At 34.3% G+C, this 23,536-nt stretch overlaps 1 protein-coding gene across 1 annotated transcript; it reads right to left on the bottom strand.

Moving 5' to 3' along the window:
- Positions 1-688: 688 nt before the first annotated feature.
- On the bottom strand, positions 689-18,648 carry LOC141326110 (guanine nucleotide-binding protein G(I)/G(S)/G(O) subunit gamma-4). Its single transcript, XM_073834811.1, has 3 exons — positions 18,354-18,648; positions 14,931-15,038; positions 689-1,931 (listed from the first exon to the last, which is right to left on the bottom strand). Exons 2-3 carry the CDS (start codon positions 15,027-15,029, stop codon positions 1,803-1,805), a joined length of 228 nt encoding a protein of 75 aa, XP_073690912.1. The 5' UTR covers positions 15,030-15,038; positions 18,354-18,648; the 3' UTR covers positions 689-1,802.
- Between the last annotated feature and the right edge of the window lie 4,888 nt (positions 18,649-23,536).

Below are 23,536 nucleotides of genomic sequence, written 5' to 3'. Positions count from 1 at the left end.
ATAAGATTTGATTGTAAATAAGCCGATTAAAAATATCTTAGATATCATCATATTGGAAAATGGGGAGAGATGGGAAATGATCCAAATGAAAATGCATTACAGATGCAATGCAAGTCAAAAGTTTGGACACATCTGATTGATCTTTAATATGATTGTTATTTCTTAGGGTCACCAAGAAGGCATTTATTGATTAAAAATACAGTCAAATATTCTGAAATATTATTAGAATTTAAATAGCGGTTTCCTATTTGAATGCATTTTAAAATGCAATTTATTCCTGTGATGCAAAGCTGAATTTTCAGCTCCTAATTGAATAAAAAGGGGAGTTTCAATGAAACTGATATTTATATCTACATACAGTTCAAAGTCAAAAGTTTGTATGTTTCAACTTATTTATTTATCATGACTATTATTTAAAAACAGCTATGAAAGCTATAAAATAAAACAATTGAGAGTCTGGGAATGATGTAGAGATCAAAACATGCGACACGAATGAAATCTCGCTTATATTTGAGCTTCGTTCTTGCTTTGGACATTCAATAATCAAATTCAAGTTTTAAAATGATTGATCAAATTCCAGTTTTGTAAACAAATTCATGGGTCAAAGATGTTAAGATGTCCAAAAGAAACAAGGGATTTTATGTCTATAGAAAGTACATTATATGTAAGTAAAGTGTCTACTTTTAAGGTTTCAAATATGTTTTTGCAGAATAAAATGTCACAATTTTGTTGAAATAATGCTACTTTGTCATTCAGTGTAACAATATTTATGTAAAAAAAAAAAACATGCTTATTCTGACTTGTACATATTAAAATATATAAAAGAATAAGGGTGCATATAAAATTTTAAATGAGTAAAAAAAATAAATCTTACTGACAAATGGGACAAATTTTTTAAAACTAAATAGTATTTTGTCTTTTAATATGTCATAAATAAATTTTTGTTGTAAACATGCCTGACAAGATTGTTACACTGAATGACATTTTAGAGGGTGTCTACTGTAAATTAGGGGAAAATGTATGATATTTATTTTTTGCTCAGAAAAACAAAAACAAAAATGCAATTAAATTAAACAGAAAACTTTTATTTTTGGGGGGGTAAAAACAACAACAATTTATTGTTTCTGACCCTCATTTAAAATTGCAATTTGTCAACAAAACTAATTCCAATCATTCAAATAGTGGAGATAATGACTTCTTGTTAAATCTACTGATGGATAAATATTTGCAATACTGGAAAAAAAAATGGATTGTTTATTTTTTTAAATTGATAATTTATGTATGAATGCATAGGTGACCAAACAATTGTTATATATTGAGTCCTGTTGTTTTTGTCCTCCGTTTAACGTCAAAACGAATAATAATAATTTAAATCATTTATGCATAAGCCTCTCTGAAGATTTGCTCAAGTGTGTCCAAACATTTGACTAGTAATGCATATCAAATATAGCGCAAGTTTATAAAAATGTCTTATTACATTACAAAACGGCCACCCGTCAGCGTTTCACATCCTCCGTGGCACGAGAAATGAGTCGAAACGAAACCAAAACACAAAAATCTCTTATCCCATAAGCAGTGAGAAAGGCTGTTCTCTAATTACGAAGCAATAACAAACCTATTTAACGAGACATGAGACGCTCTGACTGGGTTGCCAGTTAATTGACTCCCCCCCAAAAACCCCCACGGGCGTCCAGGAGGGATCGGACCGTCAACAGATGCAGCGGCTGCCGCTCAAACACAGCTCAACGGCAGCAGCCAGGGACGTGGAAACCTCACGGCAGAACCTGCAGCTCGGCCCGGCCTCAGAGGATGGTGCAGAAGAACTTCTTCTCCCGGAAGGGGTTTTCTGACGCCGGGACGGGCACGATGAGCGGGTCCTCTCGTATATGTGCGTCACAGTACGCCATCAGGTCCGCCGCGGCTTTGGACACCTGAGGACAGAGATAGGGGTTTGGATTAGGAGTAGATTATACCTGACCATCTCTATTCTAATAAATGATCAGCATTAGTATCTGCTCTCCACTCCTTCTCAGACACTGAGAAAACAGCACCGGGTCATGTTTTTACAGAAAGATGTACATAAACATTTACGTGTAGTGGTGTGAAAAAGTGTTGGCCCCCTTCCTGATTTTTTATTTTTTTGCATGTTTGTCACAAAATCCAAACCCACATGACCCTGTGTGAAAAAGTGTTTGCCCCCTAAACTTAATAACTGGTTGGGCCACCCTTAGCAGCAACAACTGCAATCAAGCGTTTGCGATAACTTTCGATGAGTCTGTTACAGCGCTGTGCAGGAATTTTAGCCCACTCATCTCAGCAGAATTGTTGTGATTCAGCCACACTGGAGGGTTTTTGAGCATGAACCGCCTTTTTAAGGTCACGCCACAGCATCTCAGTAGGATTCAGGTCAGGACTTTGACTAGGCCACTCCAAAGTCTTCATTTAGTTTTTCTTCAGCCATTCAGAGGTGGATTTGCTGGTGTGTTTTGGATCATTGTCCTGCTGCAGAACCCAAGTTCGCTTCAGCTTGAGGTCACCAACAGATGGCCGGACATTGTCCTTCAGGATTTTTTGGTAGACAGCAGAATTCATGTTTCATTGATCACAGCAAGTCTTCCAGGTCCAGAAGCAGCAAAACAGCCCCAGACCATCATCACACTACCACCACCAGATTTTACTGTTGGTATGATGTTCTTTCTCTGAAATGCTGTGTTACTTTTACGCCAGATGTAATGGGACACACACCTTCCAAAAAGTCAAGTCAAGTCACCTTTATTTATATAGCGCTTTTAACAATACAGATTGTGTCAAAGCAACTGCACAGTATTTAAACAGAACAATAGTGTGTAAGTAACGCATTATTGTAAATAATCAATTTTCATTTAATGGCAGTTCATTAATGAATTCAGTGATATCATCGTCAGTTCAGTTCAAATAGTATAGGATATCGCTGGAAAGTGTCCCCAACTAAGCAAGCCAGAGGCGACAACCTTGGGAGAAACCAGGCTCAGTCGGGGGACCAGTTCTCCTCTGGCCAGATGAAACCAGCAGTTTGTACCAATGTCCGATTGTAGAGAACTCATCAGGTTCCTGTGTAAAGTAAAACTTTTTTCTCGTCAGTTCACAGAGTACTTTCCCAAAAGTCTTGGGGATCAAGATGTTTTCTGGCAAAACTGAGACGAGCCTTTATGTTCTTTTTGCTCAGCAGCGGTTTTGGTCTTGGAGCTCTGCCATGCAGGACATTTTTGCCCAGTCTCTTTCTTATGCTGGAGTCATGCACACTGACCTTAACTGAGGCAAGAGAGGCCTGCAGTTCTTTAGATGTTGTTGTGGGGTCTTTTGTAACCTCTTTTTGAGTCGTCGCTGCGCTCTTGGGGTAATTTTGGTCAGCTGGCCACTCCTGGGAAGGTTCACCACTGTTCCATGTTTTGGCCATTTGTGGATAATGGCTCTCACTGTGGTTCGCTGGAGTCCCAAAGCTTTAGAAATGGCATTATAACCTTTTCCAGACTGATAGATCTCAATTACTTTCTTTCTCATTTGTTCCTGAATTTCTTTGGATCTCAACATGATGTGTAGCTTTTGAGGATCTTTTGGTCTACTTCACTTTGTCAGGCAGGTCCTATTTAATTGATTTCTTGATTGCGAACAGGTGTGGCAGTAATCAGGCCTGGCTGTGGCTAAAGAAACTGAACTCAGGTGTGATAAACCACAGTTATGTTTTAACAGGCAAACACTTTTTTTACACAGGGCCATGTGGGTTTGGATTTTGTTTTCCCTTCATAAAAAAAACCCTTCATTTAAAAACTGCATGTTGTGTTCACTTGTGTTATCTTTGATTAACATTTAAATTTGTTTGATGATCTGAAACATTAAAGTTTAAATGCAAAGACAAAAAAGAACTTTGAAAGAGGCCAATTTTAGTCTGCAAATGTCAAGCTCAATAAACATGATTTTTATCACAGTGCATTATGTTCACTGCTATTTCTAGGTCAGTTTGTAGAATTCTGGCCTAAAACAGCCAGAGTAAAGCACACAAACATAAAGCCTCTTTTAGATCTTAGGGACACTAGGGTCACTACCAATATCCAGTGACTACTAAATTGTTCCTAGCAATAATTTTGGACAAACAGTTAAATATGTGTGTACGTAACCACTGTTGTTGTATTTCGGACACATCTGAAATAGGTCACACCATTGATATTACCAGAGAAGTTAATGTAAATATGCTAGAAAACTGCACTTTCAAGGACACACATTTAATTCATGTGTGGAGTAAAAACATATAAAGTAGCATACATGCTCAAATAAGTTGAATGACGAGGGTTAACTCTCTTTAACTTTGTTGTTATGCCATTCTGTGTTCAGCTGCTTCTCCCTTTTGCTCTTTTACATTGTATTAGTCTATATAGAGTGATAAAGCAGATACAATGATTTTTCAAATATTTATTACAATATACACTGATAAATTAAACATTCACTTCAATGGTATGAGACGACTGGACGCTTTCAACTGATTTCTTATTAAGCTTTCACCAACTGAGCTGCAGTGCTCAACTTGATCATAATGTACAATGTTTCCATCTAATGCATATTTTGAGCTGCAGCTCATTATATTAATGGAGTGTTTCACTAGTTAGAAGTAAACCGGTTGCTTCACCTGAATGTTCGTATATTTGTGTTGGATGTTATCTTGGAAATAGAAATATGGATATTTTATTTGTAAACATCATACTTTTTCATGAAATTGGCAAGCTAAGCCAGTTGTAGCACTGACAGCGTTGTGTAAACATGGCTGAATATGCGAAACGCGGTAGAACAGACAAACTGATTCAATTGAGTGAATCATTTACGCTGGAACCGCTCCGATGATTCAAACTCGTGACTTCGATCATTCTGTTCAAGCGCTTCACTGGCAAAAAACAGATCAAAAGACCCATTCATTTTCGAATTTTGAAATCGCTTGTAATGATTTTAAAAAGCATGTATAGTCATCGGTGAAATTGAGCTTTTCGAAACTCCAAAACAACTGTTGCATCGCAAAATGATTCATGATTCGTAAATCATTTAGTTTAGATCGGAATTCAGAGCGAGTTTATGAATCATTAGATTTAGATCGAAACCGTATTGCCAATCAGGTAATTCAGATCGGGACTTTGGAGCACAGCCTGCGAATAAGGTCTGAATTTTGAAAAGGGTTTATGAATCTTTTGATTCAGATCAGAACCGCAGTAACTTTTTGATTCAGGAGCGGGGTTGTGAATCTTTTGATTCAGATTTGAACTTCTGAGCGGGTTCATGAATCATTTCGCGAACTGAATGATTTGTGATTTGCGCTCAGAAACCTGATCTAAAAATGATGATTTGCGAATCATTTGATTTAGATCGGGACTTCGGAGCACAGATCGCAAATCTTTTGCCTCCGATCGGAAATTTGGAGCGTGCATCGCGAATCATTTGAGTCAATTTGAGACTTCGAAGTGTGTATCGCAAATTTTCTGATTTCTTTTTTATTAAACAGTACAAAACATCCAAAACCATTAGACCTACAGTCATATAAACAAACAAACAAAAAACTATGGTTAGTGGTAAACTATGATTAATTTGTGGCTCCCAAGGTTTAACTAGTAACCATGTTTTTTTCCCCCCAACTTAAGATGACACATAAGGACTAACGTTGGGAAACACTGGTCTAGATCAACTTTGAATACAGAAAAGAGGTTTGGAGTCAGATTTTTGTTTATGTATGTGAAATTTAGCTAGCAATTGAGTTATGTTTTCTTTTAAGTAGTCAAACAACCCAAAGAAAAACATTTTAAGACGGAAAGAAAAGTCTCAGAGTGGGTACAAAACAAGTGAATGAATCTTCCTCAGCAGAGGAACTCACTTTAGTGTCTGACTTATTGTTATGTCAACTGGCATGTCCCTACCAATATCCAACAACCATTAAATTGTCCCTAGCAATAATTTCCATCAAACAATTAAATGTCTGTTGTCTGCGGTTATGTCCCCACCAATAGCAAAATCAAACCTACAGCCTTGGTTCAACTGAAACTTTCTAAAAACTGATATGAAACGACAACTGCAACCACGGCGCTGTTTGTTCATAATGAATAATTCAATAATGCAGTCAGCGGTACATGTTTTATGAATACCTCATATTGTGTTGTGTGTCAGAAGAGCATGAGCGCGTGTGTGGTCCAGTCAAGAGTTTGATTCATTTGAGAGAGACGCAGCTGTCGGATGGGAATCATGAGCTTCGGCGGTATGTGTGACGCTCACAGCCAGATGGTACAAAAAACACAAACATCACGCGGAACAAACTACATTTCCCATCTTCTCGCTCAGTGGAGCACTTATATGAAAGAACCAAAATATACCATAGTATTACTTTTTTTTTTCCATGCACCATAGCATATCAGAATGATTTCTGAAGGATCATGTGACACTGAAGACTGGAGTAATGATGCTGAAAATTCAGTTTTGATCAAAGATATAAATTACATTTTACAACATATTCAAATAGAAAACTCTTTTAGCTATTTTAAATTGAAGTGGTGTATAAAGTACCTGAAAGCCATACTTAAGTAAAAGTACAGATATCTTACCAGAAAATGAAGTCACCATATGTGATATTTATTGTACTTGAGTACAAAAAGTATTTTTTTAATCTTAAATGTACTTAAGAGTTGAAATTTAAAGTACAAGTAAATGCAACATTTGTTTTGCAATTGCGAGTTTATATCATCCATTTCTGAGAAAAAAAAGTCGGAATTATGAGTTTATATTGCAATTCTGACTTTATTTCTCACAATTGTGAGTTAATATCACCCAATTCGGCAGAAAAAAAAGTCAGAATTGCGAGATACAAACTTACAATTGCCAGTTTGTATCTTTCAAATCTGACTTTTTGCCTCACAAATGCGAGACAACAGAATTGCGAGATACAAACTCGCATTTGTGAGGAAAATAATTTCTCACAATTGTGAGTTTATATCATCAATTCCTCAGAAAAAAAAAGTCAGAATTCTGAAGTTTATTTCTCGCAATTTTGACTTTATTTCTTGCAATTTCAAATTTATATCATGCAATTCGCAGAAAAAAAGTCAGAACTGAGTTTGTATCAAGCAAATCTGGGGAAAAAAAAGCCATAATTTCCTGAAAAGAAGTCAGAATTGCGAGTTTATAAACGTGTTTGCTCACAAAAACTTTTGTGATGGAAATAAAGAGGTGAAAGAAATATAAATTTCAATGCAAATGCAACATTTTTTTGAGGGAAAGGCAATATTTTTGTGCGCTAACACTTTCTAGATAGAAAACAATACTTCTGTGAGATCTTTTTTTTTTTCATACAGTTTTGCAAAAAAAAAAAAAACCTCACAGTTGTGCGTTTTCATCTAGCAATTCTGACTGAGATACGGACATTTTAATTAGGAAATGTATTGGAGTAAAAGAAAAAGTAGGCTGAAAAAATGAAAACTCAAGTAAAAGTACAGATACTCCCAAAGAATACTTAAGTACTTTAACAAAGAATTGTTACAGAAAAGAAGTCAGAACTGAAAAGAAGTCCTGAAAAGAATTTTTCCTAAAAAAAAAAAAAAAAAAAAAAAAAAAAAAAAAAAATGCGAGTTTATAAATGTTGTGTTTGCTCACAAAATCTTTTGACGGAAATAAAGAGGTGAAAGAATGAAAACTAAATTTCAATGCAAATGCAACATTTTTTTTTAAAGAAGAAAGGCAATATTTTTGTGAGCAAACACTTTCTAGATAGAACACAATACTTCTGTGAGATTTTTTTTTTTTTTTTTTCATACAGTTTTGCAAAATTGAGAAAAAAAAATTTTTTTTTACAGTTGTGCGTTTAAATCTTGCAATTCTGACTGAGATCCTGACTTCTGACTATTTTGTAATAAGTAACGAATACGCTTCGGGGAAATGTATCGGAGTAAAAGTATACATTTTAATTAGGAAATGTAGTGGAGCAAAAGCAAAAGTAAGCTGAAAAATATAAAGTCAAGTAAAGTACAGCTACTCCCAAAAAATACTTAAGTACTGTAACAAAGTATTGTTACAGAAAAGAAGTCAGAATTGAAAAGAAGTCCTGAAAAAAAAAAATCCTGAAAAGAAGTCAGAATTGCGAGTTTATAAAAGTTGTGTTTGCTCACCAAATCTTTTGTGATGGAAATAAAGAGGTAAAAAAAAGAAATATAAATTTCAATGCAAATGCATTTTTTTTTAAAGGGAAAGGCAATATTTTTGTGCGCAAGCACTTTCTAGATAGAACACAATACTTTAAAAATGTACTGTATTTTTAATCAAATAAATGCAGCTCTGATGAGCAGAAGAGGCTTCTTTAGAAAACACTGCAAAATATGAATTATTCCAAACTTGCAACACAGTTTAAACGTGTCACTTGTTGCTGTGTGTTTCATGGTAAAGTGTGTAAATGTACAGCAGTAAAAGTGGCACGTCGAGCGCTAATGGACTATTACAGTATTCACAGAGGAGGATCCATGAGCAGCGGTCCGGCCGCTGTGGGTTTAGTGTCGAGTCTGTAATTACAGCACACAAGCCGCTGATGAACGAGCCTCACTAATTAGCACATATCACATTCCTCTGTGTGATTGAGGAATTAATGAACGCCACAAACCTCCAATCAAACCGGCCACTCGCTCTCGTCCTTCTGATGGGCTTGTTCGCAAAAAAACATCTTAATATGATTTAGAGAACTGCGTCTTTCTCTTGAACTTTGTTTCATGTCTGTTTGGGAGTCCAGCATCACTGATAGTTCATACAAACCGCTGTAGGTCACTATCCAAGCTCGCTTCCCACAATCCTATTTCATCCTATGCTTTTTGCTTTGCAATAAAACAAGCTTTGTGTCATTGAGTGAGACATAAACAGGCTTCAGGATGAGATGCGGTGAGACAAGAGCACATGAGACGCCTCACAGCAGTCAGATGATGAGAAGGTTTCTCCTGATTACTGTGGGATTCTGTATGTTCATTTATGACTTGAGAAAGTGGGCAGAAAGAATAAGACCATTCACACACATCGTGACACTTCTTTACAATCACATGAATTAAAATGAACTGTGTTTACTTTCTTAATTCATTTGCCTGGTCTTATCATGAATAATTCATAAATGCAAGTTTTTCTAAAAAAATAAGTAAATAAATAACGTAATTAAATAACTAAATAAATTAAATTATATCAAAACCTGTATTTAATTATGATGCAGTTTAATCAATTTTCTTCAAACTGTGTATCGCAAATCATTTGATTTAGATCGGGACTTCAAAGAGGGTTCATGAATCATTTAAGATCAGAACCGTGGAGCAGGTTTATGTATCTTTTGATTCAGATTGGAAGTTTGCAGCGGGTTTGCGAATCACTTAAATTAAATGATCGCTCTAAAATCTGAAATGATGATTTGCGAATAAATAATAATTTGATTCAGATAGTGACGTATCATGAATCATTTGATTTACTTTGAAAATTCGGAGCGTGTATAGTGAATCACTTGATTCAGATTGGAAATAGCAAGTGTGTATAGCGAATCATTTGATTCAGATTGGAAATTTGGAGCGTGTATAGTGAATCATTTGATTCAGATTGGAAATTGCGAGTGTGTATAGTGAATCATTTGATTCAGATTAAAAATTTAGAGCGTGTATAGCGAATCATTTGATTCAGATTGGAAATTGCGAGTGTGTATAGTGAATCATTTGATTCAGATTGGAAATTTGGAGCGTGTATAGTGAATCATTTGATTCAGATTGGAAATTGCGAGTGTGTATAGTAAATCATTTGATTCAGATTGGAAATTTGGAGCGTGTATAGTGAATCATTTGATTCAGATTGGAAATTGCGAGTGTGTATAGTGAATCATTTGATTCAGATTGGAAATTTGGAGCGTGTATAGTGAATCATTTGATTCAGATTAAAAATTTAGAGCGTGTATAGCGAATCATTTGATTGAGATTGGAAATTGCGAGTGTGTATAGTGAATCATTTGATTCAGATTAAAAATTTAGAGCGTGTATAGCGAATCATTTGATTCAGATTGGAAATTGCGAGTGTGTATAGTGAATCATTTGATTCAGATTGGAAATTGCGAGTGTGTATAGTGAATCATTTGATTCAGATTGGAAATTTGGAGCGTGTATAGTGAATCATTTGATTCAGATTGGAAATTGCGAGTGTGTATAGTGAATCATTTGATTCAGATTAAAAATTTAGAGCGTGTATAGCGAATCATTTGATTCAGATTGGAAATTGCGAGTGTGTATAGTGAATCATTTGATTCAGATTAAAAATTTAGAGCGTGTATAGCGAATCATTTGATTCAGATTGGAAATTGCGAGTGTGTATAGTGAATCATTTGATTCAGATTAAAAATTTAGAGCGTGTATAGCGAATCATTTGATTCAGATTGGAAATTGCGAGTGTGTATAGTGAATCATTTGATTCAGATTGGAAATTGCGAGTGTGTATAGTGAATCATTTGATTCAGATTGGAAATTGCGAGTGTGTATAGTGAATCATTTGATTCAGATTAAAAATTTAGAGCGTGTATAGCGAATCATTTGATTCAGATTGGAAACTGCGAGTGTGTATAGCAAATCATTTGATTCAGATTGGAAATTGCGAGTGTGTATAGTGAATCATTTGATTCAGATTAAAAATTGAGTGCGTATAGCGAATCATTTAATTCAGATTGGAAATTTGGAGCGTGTATTGCGAATCATTTGATTCAGATTGGATATTCGGAGCATGAATAGCAAATCATTTGATTCAGATCGGAAATTCAGAGCACGTATTGTGAATCTTTTGATTCTGATCAGGACTTCGGAGCACGTATTGCAAATAATTGGATTCAGATCGGAAATTATGAGGTCTATTGCAAATCATTTGATTCAGATTGTGACTTCAGACCACGCATCGTAAATCTTTTGATTCAGATCAGAAATTCGGAGTGCGTATCGTGAATCATTTGGTTCAGATCGGAAATTCTGAGCATCTATTGCAAATCATTTGATTCAGATCGTGATTTCGGACCACGTATCGCAAATCTTTTGATTCAGATCCGAAATTATGGTCTTATGAATGATTCATAAATGCAAGTTATTCTAATAAATAAATAAGTTAACAAATTAAGTAGTTTAAAAAATCTCACAACCTGTATTTACTTCTAATTTATTTTAGATATAATCAATTGTTGACATATATATGTTATTTTAGTATAAATAGTATAGTATAGTTTTTTGGTTATTAGAATAATTTGTAGTTTGTAAATTTTCTTATTCAGTTTCATTTTTATTAGTTTTTTTAAATGTCTATATAATTTATATTTTCAGTTTTTAGTTTAAGTTATTTTAGTACATCAAATTAAACTACATTAAAATATTTTTTTTTTAAATAAATTAAAATAATTTATATAAATGTTTAGATAAATATTTAATTAAAAACTAAAATATTTAATAAGATATTTAATAAATGTGTAAATATATTATTTTATTTCAGTTCATTAAGAAACAAAAAAGCTTTTTTTTAACATTTCAGTTAACTATAAAAATCCTAAAGCTTGTGTGTATATAAGATAAATCAGATATTAATATGAGTAAATATATACATGTATGTGTGTGTATTTCTATACATATTATTATTATTATTATGTTATCATAAATCTTTATTTTGGATGTGATAATACACACACACACACACACACACACACACACGTACGCACGCACGTAAGAAAGATTATGGTATTATATATGATGAATACATTGGAAGTAAATAAAGGTTGTAAATTAAAATTTTAATTTACAATGATTAAAAATGTTTTTTGTGTGTTTAATCCAATTCATACCAGTAGATTTCCCATTGGGAATCAATAAAGGATCAGTCTACCTATAGATTGCTTCCCGAAATATTTCCCTGTGGTTAAAAGCAGAGGTCATATCTGATGTCAATCAGAAAATATCTGCCATCTGCAGGAGGACGCTGAAGCCGACAGATGAGAAACCTCTGCAGAATAGTCCAATCCATCTCTCTCCCCAGCTAAAGGCCACAGCTGAGCCCGCGCTCTTCTCAACGCTCGCTCCGTCTCCCCATCCCTTGGGTTTACAGGCTAAACGCTCAGCCAGACCGCATGCAACTACAGCTAATAGCCACATTAAGCTTCCTTAAAGTGCCTACTTTGTCTTCTGGGCACATTAGAGCAGAAAACGAAACAAATTCATGGCAAACATCTCCTGATGCTGCGGTCATCACACGTCATATGGGGTGACATAAAAAGCATTCATATCAAGACCATAAATATGATTGTTTTAAATGTTTTTGTTTAAATAGTTGACCTGTTTGTCTGACATGTCAACCTCCGACTCAACCAATTACTTGAGTTTGGGGGCGGGACTAAGTGGCCACATCACAGTCAAAAAAATGACAGTCAACATGAAACACAAAGTGTTTACTTCTGTAGCCCGATGTATTTTGGCATTTTCTTGAATTTGATTCAGATTGGAAATTTCGGAGCACGTATAGCAAATCATTTGATTCAGATTGAAAATTCGGAGCGTGTATAGTGAATCGCTTGATTCAGATTGGAAATTCAGAGTGTGAATAGCAAATCATTTGATTCAGATTGAAAATTCGGAGCGTGTATAGTGAATCACTTGATTCAGATTGGAAATTCAGAGTGTGAATAGCAAATCATTTGATTCAGATTGAAAATTCGGAGCGTGTATAGTGAATCACTTGATTCAGATTGGAAATTCAGAGTGTGAATAGCAAATCATTTGATTCAGATTGAAAATTCGGAGCGTGTATAGTGAATCACTTGATTCAGATTGGAAATTCGGAGTGTGAATAGCAAATAATTTGATTCAGATTGAAAATTCGGAGTGTGAATAGCAAATCATTTGATTCAGATTGGAAATTCAGAGCGTGTATAGTGAATCACTTGATTCAGATTGGAAATTCAGGGTGTGTATAGCAAATCATTTGATTGAGATTGAAAATTCAGAGCGTGTATAGTGAATCACTTGATTCAGATTGAAAATTCAGAGCGTGTATAGTGAATCACTTGATTCAGATTGGAAATTCGGAGTGTGAATAGCAAATCATTTGATTCAGATTGGAAATTCAGGGTGTGTATAGCAAATCATTTGATTCAGATTGGAAATTCGGAGCGTGTATAGTGAATCATTTGATTCAGATTGGAAATTAGGAGTGTGTATAGCAAATCATTTGATTCAGATTGGAAATTCGGAGCGTCTATAGTGAACCACTTGATTCAGATTGGAAATTAGGAGTGTGTATAACAAATCATTTGATTCAGATTGGAAATTCAGAGCATGTATAGCAAATCATTTGATTCAGATTGGAAATTCGGAGCGTGTACAGCAAATTCAGAGTGTGAATAGCAAATAATTTGATTCATTTGATTCAGATTGAAAATTCGGAGCGTGTATAGTGAATCACTTGATTCAGATTGGAAATTCGGAGTGTGAATAGGAAATAATTTGATTCAGATTGAAAATTCAGAGCGTGTATAGTGAATCACTTGATTCAGATTGGAAATTCAGGGTGTGTATAGCAAATCATTTGATTCAGATTGAAAATTCGGAGCGTGTATAGTGAATCACTTGATTCAGATTGGAAATTCGGAGTGTGAATAGCAAATCATTTGATTCAGATTGGAAATTCAGGGTGTGTATAGCAAATCATTTGATTCAGATTGGAAATTCGGAGCGTCTATAGTGAACCACTTGATTCAGATTGGAAATTAGGAGTGTGTATAACAAATCATTTGATTCAGATTGGAAATTCAGAGCATGTATAGCAAATCATTTGATTCAGATTGGAAATTAGGAGTGTGTATAGCAAATCATTTGATTCAGATTGGAAATTAGGAGTGTGTATAGCAAATCATTTGATTCAGATTGGAAATTAGGAGTGTGTATAGCAAATCATTTGATTCAGATTGGAAATTAGGAGTGTGTATAGCAAATCATTTGATTCAGATTGGAAATTAGGAGTGTGTATAGCAAATCATTTGATTCAGATTGGAAATTAGGAGTGTGTATAGCAAATCATTTGATTCAGATTGGAAATTTGGAGCGTCTATAGTGAACCACTTGATTCAGATTGGAAATTAGGAGTGTGTATAACAAATCATTTGATTCAGATTGGAAATTCAGAGCATGTATAGCAAATCATTTGATTCAGATTGGAAATTCGGAGCGTGTATAGCGAATCATTTGATACAGATTGAAAATTCGGAGCGAGTATAGCAAATCATTTGATACAGATTGGAAATTCGGAGCGTGTATAGCAAATCATTGATTCAGATTGAAAATTCGGAGCATGTATAGAGAATCATTTGATTCAGATTAGGAATTCAGAGTGTGTATAGCAAATCATTTGATTCAGATTTGAAATTCGGAGCGTGTATAGCAAATCATTTCATTCAGATTGGAAATTTGGAGTGTGTAAAGTGAATCATTTCATTCAGATTGGAAATTCAGAGCTCGTATAGCAAATCATTTGATTCAGATTGGAAATTCGTAGTGTGTATAGCAGATCATTTGATTCAGATTGGAAATTCGGAGTGTGTATAGCAGATCATTTGATTCAGATTGGAAATTCGGAGCGTGTAAAGTGAATAATCTGATTCAGATTGGAAATTTGGAGCGTGTAAATTGAATAATTTGATTCAGATTGGAAATTTGGAGCACGTATAGCAAATAATTTAGACCAGTAGACTCAACCAATCACTTGAGTTTGGGGGCGGGACTAAGTGGCCACATCAAAGTCAAAAAAATGACAGTCAACATGAAACACAAAGTGTTTACTTCCCTAGTCAGACATATTTTGGCATTTTCATGAGTTTGGTGAATTTAAAACCGAAAAACACACACACAGACCTTTATTCTGTCCATGCAGGCCTCCATCTTCAGCTGCTCCACGGCTTTCCGGGCCTGAGAGATGCTGGCGGTGCTGTTATTGGCCATTCCGTCCTTCATGATTGAGTCCTGCACACCAAAACACACACCAGATGAGATACTGAGAGTCTGTGAGCTCAGGAAATCAACGTGCGCCTACTTCTGTATTATTACAGCACTGACTCACGCAGGTGAAACCAAACTCCAGACGATCACGACTAAATTAGATCTTGCACTAACAAAAAAAATACACTGTGGTGTACTAGTGTAGTACCATGGTGAATACCAAGTAAATGCCATTGCATATGAAGACTGTGAATGTTCGGTAGCAAGTGCTATGATTCTAAATAAATTAATTTGGGAGGAAACATAACTAAAAAGATGTTTGTTTGTATGTTAATCATAGATGCTCAAGAGGTTCAAATATACTAATGTAAAAGTATGATATGAGTCTTAATGTTATAGCATTTATGTAAGATGATTGAGGTCAGCAAGATCCAAAAAATTGAAGAAGAAATTGATAATTTTATTAATCAAGAATGCATTCAGTACATTAAAACTGACATTTAAGACATTTCTAATGTTATGAGAGATTTCTGTTTTAAATAAAGGCTGTTCTTTTGAGCTTTCTATTCATCTGTGAATCCTAAAAAATAAAATATATGCAGCACAACTGTTTTCAACATTGATAACAATTATTAAATGTTTCTTGAGCAGCAAATCAGCATATTAGAATGATTTCTGAAGGATCATGTGACATTTAAAACTGGAGTAATGGTGCTGAAAATTCAGATATGATCACAGATATAAATTACATTTTACAATATATTAACACAGAAAACAGGTATTTTAAATCGTAAAAATATATCAGAATTTTTGTACTTCGTAGCTTTTATGAAAACTCAGAATCAATTATTGCATTGCAAAATGATTAATTGTTTTGAAATGTTCCCATCAGATCTTACTGTGAATCATTTGATTCAAATCAGAACTTCTGAGCGGGTTTGTAAAACTTTTCTATGAATTAAGGTTTTATTATGTTTTTTTTCCACAAAAAATATTGGTCAGTACAACTGTTTTCAACACTGATAATCAGAAATGTTTCTTGAGCAGCAAATCAGCATATTAGAAAGATTTCTAAAGGATCATGTGACTGGAGACTGGAGTAATGATGCCTGAAAAAGCAGATTTGATCACAGAAATAAATTACAATTTAACATGTATTACAATGAATGTCAGTTTTTTTTTCATTCTAAAATTATTTAATATTTTTTACTGTATTTTTGATCAAATAAATGCATCCTTGGTAAGAAGACGAGACTTCACTAAACACTAAACATCCTCACTGACTGCAGTGTATGTATGCATGTGAATATATCACTATAGAAATTTGACCCTGGACCACAAAACCAGTCATAAGGGTCAATTGTTTTAAATTGAGATGTATATATCATCTGAAAGTTGAATAAATACGCTTTTCATTGATGTATTGTTCGTTAGGATATGACAATATTTGGTCAAGACTATTTTTAAATCTGAGGGTGCAAAAATAACAAAATATTGAGTAAATTGTCTTTAAAGTTGTGCAAATGAAGTTCTTAGCCATGCATATTACTAATCAAAAATTACATTTTGATATATATATATATATATATATATATATATACAGTAGGAAATTTACAAAATATCTTAATAGAACTTAGTATCCTAATAATTTGGCATAAAAAAAAATATTTTGACCCTTACAATGTATTTTTGCCTATTGCTACAAATATGCTACTTAAGCATGATTTTGTGTTCCAGGTTCACAAATATTAGACAAAACAGATGTTTTCAACATTGATGATAATCAGAAATGTTTCTTGATCAGCAAATCAGCATATTAGAATGATTTCTGAAGGATCATGTGACTGGAGACTATAGTAATGATGCTGAAAATTCAGCTTTGATCACAGAAATAAATTACATTTTAACATATATTACAATAAAAGTCCATCATTTTAAATTCTAAAAAATATTTAATATTTTTTTGTATATTTTTGATAAACACAGCCTTGGTGAGCCGAAGAGACTTTTAAACACTCACTAATGGTATGAATGTATAAGCTATATATTTACTATAGAAATGTCTTGTACAGTCTGTTTAGCACCAAACAATCACGTCTCAAGTCTATGCCTTGTGATGTAACAGGTCAGAGGAGCAGCTAAGAGGTTCATTTTAAACCATTTCTACACAGAAGGCATCATGTTCATGTACATACAGTCATAATGCCACACCACAGAGGAAGAAAGGCCAAAGCACCGGAGCATTTGGCTGAATATCATTTTTCCTAATTCACAAATAAACCAACATTCACCCAAAGCAGTTTTCACTTTCATATTTAATGTGCTTGACATCTAGAATCAGCAAAAACACTCAAGGGTCATGATTATAATCAGAAATTATGCATATTAGAAGGATCATGAAAATTCAGCTTTGAACATGTATTAGGCTACAATAAAAGTCCATTATTTTAAATTCTAAAAATATTTAATATTTACTATATTTTTGATTAAATAAGCACAGCCTTGAGGTCTTCTGGTGAGCAGAAGAGACTTTGAAACACATTAAATACTAGACTATATATTTACTCAGTGTCTTGTACAGTCCGTTTAGCACCAAACAATCACATCTCAAGTTTATGTCTTGTGATATAACAGGTCAGATCAGCTAAGAGGTCCATTTTGAATCATTTTTGCACAGAAAACACTACACAGCTTTTACAGTGATGGTTCAAAGGCGTTATGAAGCTGAAAGCATCATGTTCATGTACATACAGTCATAATGCCACACCACAGCTGAAGAGAGGCCAAAAGCACCGGAGCATTTGTCTGAATACCTTTCTTCCAAATTCACAGATAAACCAAAGCTGTTTTCGCTTCATATTTAATGCTCATTATTCGTAGACGACATGTGCTCGAAATCTAAAACCAGCAAAAACACAGGACAGGAGGGTCGTGATTATCATCCATCCGTTCATTCAAGGCCATTTCGCGAATTATCACAGGTTCATCACTGAACGCTTCACACATCTGGATCTTAACGATCCTCGCAGGCGAGCGTTTCGATTTAAAGGCGATGGAATCAAACGCCCAAGAGACGCGTTTCCAGCATCATTCACCCCCAAAAGAAAACCTGCGCGATGCATCCATCATCCCGCATCCCGCGTCCCTTCAGACCGGATCCCCAGCACGGACGCGTTAAAACCGACCGTCAGATAATACGCGAATCCGTCACCCATAAAGCCGCGTTCGCGTCGGGAACGCTTGATTTGTAAGAGAATTGTGCAAAAACGCTTTAACGCAACAGAGCAGGGAGATTGATCGAATGTAGTTAGCAGAAATACCTTGCGTGTTAACACCCACCTGAAGTGTGTCACTGCTCAGCCTTCAGCGTGTGGCTCGACTCCACCCGAACGCGACGAGGAAAAACCCGCAACACCTCAAACACGCTCGCCGTCCGTCCGCTCGCGTTCATTCGCCGAACGCCGTTAAACGTCGAGTGTTTCCCCGGTTGCTGCTCTGGCGCTGGGATCGGTGTCGATGCATGAGATGTGAGGGGAACCTCGATGTGACGCACGAACGATGCAGGTGTCGCTGCGCCTTTAAGAACGCCGGACGCGGACGCGGACGCAGAGGGTGTGCGCGTTAAAAGCAGAAGATGCTCCGCGTCGGATCGGCTCGGTTTTTGCAGGGCGCACCGGAGGCACGTGAGGTTTCCCTGCTTAACGTGACATCACCGGGTCTCCCAGTCACCGGGATGACGTAAGAGCCTCCGAAACACTTGCGGTGTGACGTAACACGGTGAAGAGTCTATCTAGGTATTATAGAAAGTTTTTTTGACTCAGGAAATATTCTCATTTATGAGCAATTTATGACTTTCCGTAGTTTTCCGATTCCTCCAAAAGAATTTAATTAAGTGATTAAAGCAATTTCAGCGGGTTTAACTGACCTTGTTCTTTATTTAACCCCTTCAGACCCTGCGTCCATTGGAATGGACATCACATGATTGTTTTGTTTAAACCAATACAATTTTATGTTTTTATATTATGAGCAATGCCTGGTCACTGATTGGTCCCTGATCAACTAATCACAACAAAGATATGACTCCTAACTTAATCTGATTGAGCTACAGGCATCACAAAAGAGAAACATGCCCACATTTTACATGCAGAGTTATGTTAACGGTAACCTCATCAACTTACATCTGTTATAAAATTAAGACTATCAAATGATAATATTCAAGTTATTTTGAAGATCTTTCAGATTTGCAGAACACAGTTTAAATGCAGTGTCCATCACAAATGGACATCAGGTCTAGAGCGATATCAGCAGGAACCTCATGTTGTAATTAGTTGTAAAAGAGTTGGAGAAATTTCTTTGAGCATTTCAAAGCTAAATACAGAGCTACAAAATCTAATGTTAATTTTTTTATGAATGTTGACGTAAATGAATGAAATTAATGTTATGATTTAATTCATGTCTTCAAATTGACTATAAATTGACTTGGATTTTAGTGAGGAACAGCTATAGTGGATGTGTGATCAGTGAATACAGTGTAATACACACATTCACACCCCCTCCATGCACACTAATACCTTGATACTATAATGCACTCAATCATATAGTCATCAAAACAATCAGCAAGTACACATAAACCCATTCACACACACACACACAAAGACATTTATACATACACTCCAATTCACCCACTTCAACCAAAAAAAGGGGGTTAAAAGCATTTTTTAGATTTCATATCATCTTACCTTTCTTCCACATTCTTGCTGCATTGTTTATTCTTACAGTATGTGTTCTTTTCAAAATCTTAAACACTAGTTCAACTATAGTGCACCAGCGTATGGTTAAAAAATGAAGATTTTTGTTTTCCTTCAGACCCGGCGTCCATTGTAGTGGACATGAGAAAAGTCTAACAAAAAATGAGTTGGCACAAATCTTTCTTTTTTAGACTCATTTATATGTTGGAGAAGAGCAAATATCAAGTGAGTAAAACATTTTTTGTTCAGTGAAAAAAATTCATGTGTGAAGGGGTTAATCCAAGGAGTTCAGTTGTTACTCGCTTTGCTACTGGAAGGCGTTGATCTCTTAGACAAGAAATGTAATAATAGGCATGTGCGCCAAATTTTTCAATTCAAAAGGAAAATTTCTGTAAGAGGAAAGTTCTACTGGAGGTCCTTGGTTGATGATATAGACTGGAAAAGATCCTGGCTTTTACCTGGGAAATGCTGTATTTCTAATAAGGCAAAGGAAATGCATTTTTAGATTTTACATCAAATATATCCTAATGTTTCTAAATATTTGGACATTGACAGCTCATGTTCTTTTTGCAAACAAGCTGAGGAGACTTTAGTACATCTTTTTTTTCGATTGTCCTTTAAGCAATTTTGGTCTGACATAGGTTCTCATACAGTGCCTTGCAAAAGTATGAATACCCCTTCATTTTTTTCACGTTTTGTTGCAGCATTGTCATTCATTTGAACTCTAGAAAATGTCTGATATTTAAGACATTTAAATGACATTTAAGAATGATTTAATTACATTTTATTGAATGTTGCAACCGTAGCTATTTCATTTTGTCTATTTAAGTGTAAATTGCGCATATATTATCATATGTACACATGTTGCAGCAATATGGGTGAGTAGCTGACAGATGTGGCTTTATTGTATTAAAATTTCAGCTTTCTAATACAAACAGTCTCTGAGAAACTAAAGGAAATGCAAAAAGTGTTGCAACCGTCCCCACTCTCCCCTATCTCCCCAAAACTATATTTCGTAGATGGTTTAGATTTTCTTTTAAAATGCAATTTCTGATTTCTCTCTCATTTTTACCAACAGGCTTGGAAACTGTTATGTGCACAACTTCTCTCCCCACAATGAAATTCTTTGGAATAATTTGTGTATTTGAATCCCTGGAAAAGCTATTTATTGACAAGTGGTCTGACAGAGGTATTGTTTTTGTTTTTGGATTTATTTAAAGATGATGTTACTATACTGAAATATGAAGAATTAATGATTTTGTACAATCTTCCTCTAATGTTTATCCAACAAACTCACAAATTGCTTCTTTTTTTTGATCTCTGCAACTTATGTGTATTCTGTAAAGTTGCATCATTGCAATCAGGTTAAATTTCTTTGGCAGAACTTAATCTGTTATCTATTTTCTTTTATAAAATGTGATTTAAAATTTACACTAAAATAAACATTTCAGTATTTTCTAGCAGTGACCATGAACTTAATTTGTTTTGTTTTGCATTGTAAATGCTTTTATTTATAAATCCAAATTTTTAAAAGCAGATTTTGCTTATTGTTCATTCTCTTAAACTTATTGATGATAACAAGAATAACAAGTTTCTTATAAGGTGTATGATGAGGTGCTGTTTTTTCTTTCCTTTTATGTTATTGTATTTCAATGCAGTGCTGGTTATTGTTGCACTGTAAAACGTTTTCACCAGTTTCAACTTAAAAACCTAAGTTCAGCAGCTGCCTTAAGTTTTGAAGTTAAATCAGCTTAAAACTACAAGTCATTTGAACTTATTACAATAAAAATGAGTTGATATAACTTGTAAATTTAAATGGCTTAAGTTGATTTAACTTAAAATGTTAAGGCAGCTGCTAAACTTAAGTTTTTAAGTTGAAACTAGTGAAAACTTTTTCTTTTTGTCTTGCAATAAAAGACAATTAAACTTAGTGGTACACATTATTTTAAGACTGCAACTAGTAGTGTATAGTACACTGTAAAAAGTTCAGCAGCAGCTTTACCATTTTAAGTTAAATCAGCTTAAAACTACGTCATTTTAACTTCATTACAATAAAAATGAGTTGATTTAACTTAAAATTTTAAGGCAGCTGCTAAACTTAAGTTTTTAAGTTGAAACCTTTTACAGTGTAGAACTAAAATAAAAATGAGCAATATAGACTTAAATAAAGGGTTTGACATCCATGAAACACTTGCTTACTTAAAAAAGTTAGTAAAAACATTTAATCATTTTTTCCCCCCAATATATTGGGAAAAGGTTCTTGTTGTTTCACACTAAGAACAATTTTTTGTTCAAGAACTGAAAGATATTTTGAGGAACCAGAAATAGTTCTTCTGTGATATCGCTATGAAATTCCTCTTTTGGATCCTTTTAAGGCAAGAAACTGCAGGTGAATAGGATAAACAATAAAATTCAATAGTGATCACCTTAAATACCCAGTTGATTGATTACTTTAAATTTTCTAAAATGTTAGGTTTAAATATGCAAATGAGACATTATTTAATGAAATATGTGCTAATTTGCATACATTTCTAGTACAAAAATCTTAAGACTGGATGAATTCAAAATGACATTTTTTGACATATTAGAGTAAAATATTTTTACAAATGGGATTTTGGGCATCTCATTTTTGTCACTCACAATGTTTTACAATTTTTTTGGAGAATAAAATGTATAAAATCAAGCAAATTATACATGAACAAATCCCTCTGTAAAAACCTTCAGGATATAGATATAAATAAAAATGTAAAGTGTGGTGTGTGTAAGTGCTACTGAAGTGGAGATTTATGGCTCAGTGTAGGAGAAAAAAACTCATTTTGAGAAAACAGCCTTTAAAAATACGTATTGTAATTGAAATCTATTGACACAAATAGATAAAGTGCTATAAAAGAAACACTTAACAGTGACTTTTGGATGTTTTCATTCAACTAAAAAAAAAAAACACAAAGGCCAAAATCTCAAAATTGACAGGTGCATGAAAAAAACATCATTTTTGCCTGCAGTGTCTTCCCTTAAGACTATAGAACTGAGTTTATTGGCATATGTTTCCATGAATCAGGGTTTCTGCAGGATTTATTACGATAAATTTAACACTTTTTAAGATCTAGTGAAGAAAATATAAGGGATAAAATGAAGGCCATTCCAATAGGATGTGCTCTCTAAATGTAAACAAGTTCTTTTGCAACACTTCCTCAGTAATTGATGAAAAGGAAATGAGGTAATGATTAGAACAACAAATATCTGTAAATAGGGTTTGAAAAAACTAATTTTTTTTTGAAAGAATCCCTTAATTTAGTCTACATTGCTCAGTTCTTTTCTATTGTGGTATATTCTATATTATTCTGTTTTATAATGCTAATTCTATTACTTGAACTATTAATAGATTTCTATACTGAACTAGTGAATATACATCCATTGCCTCACAAATTGCCATTAGTGAGAATGTTTAATGTTTTTAAAAGTCTCTTAAGCTTACCAATGCTGCATTTATTTGATTAAAAAATACAGTAAAAATTCTGAAATATTTTTTAAATGTAAAATAACTAACTTTCACTGTAATATATGTTAAAATGTAATTTATTCCTGTGATCAAAGCCGACTTTTTAGCAACATTACTCTAGTCTTCAGTGTCACATGATCCTTCAGAAATCATTCTAATATGCTGATTTGCTGCTCAAGAAATATTTCTGGCAACACAATAGTTTCTCAGTAATTCATTAAAATAAAGTGAGTTTATAATTTAAAGATCAAATATCTGCCAAATGGGCTCTGAAA

This window comes from Garra rufa, chromosome 2, assembly GCF_049309525.1.
Source record: "Garra rufa chromosome 2, GarRuf1.0, whole genome shotgun sequence".
Lineage (NCBI taxonomy): Eukaryota > Metazoa > Chordata > Actinopteri > Cypriniformes > Cyprinidae > Garra > Garra rufa.
The sequence above is the reverse complement of the archived record's forward strand: the minus strand, read 5'-3'. Positions and strand labels throughout refer to the sequence as shown.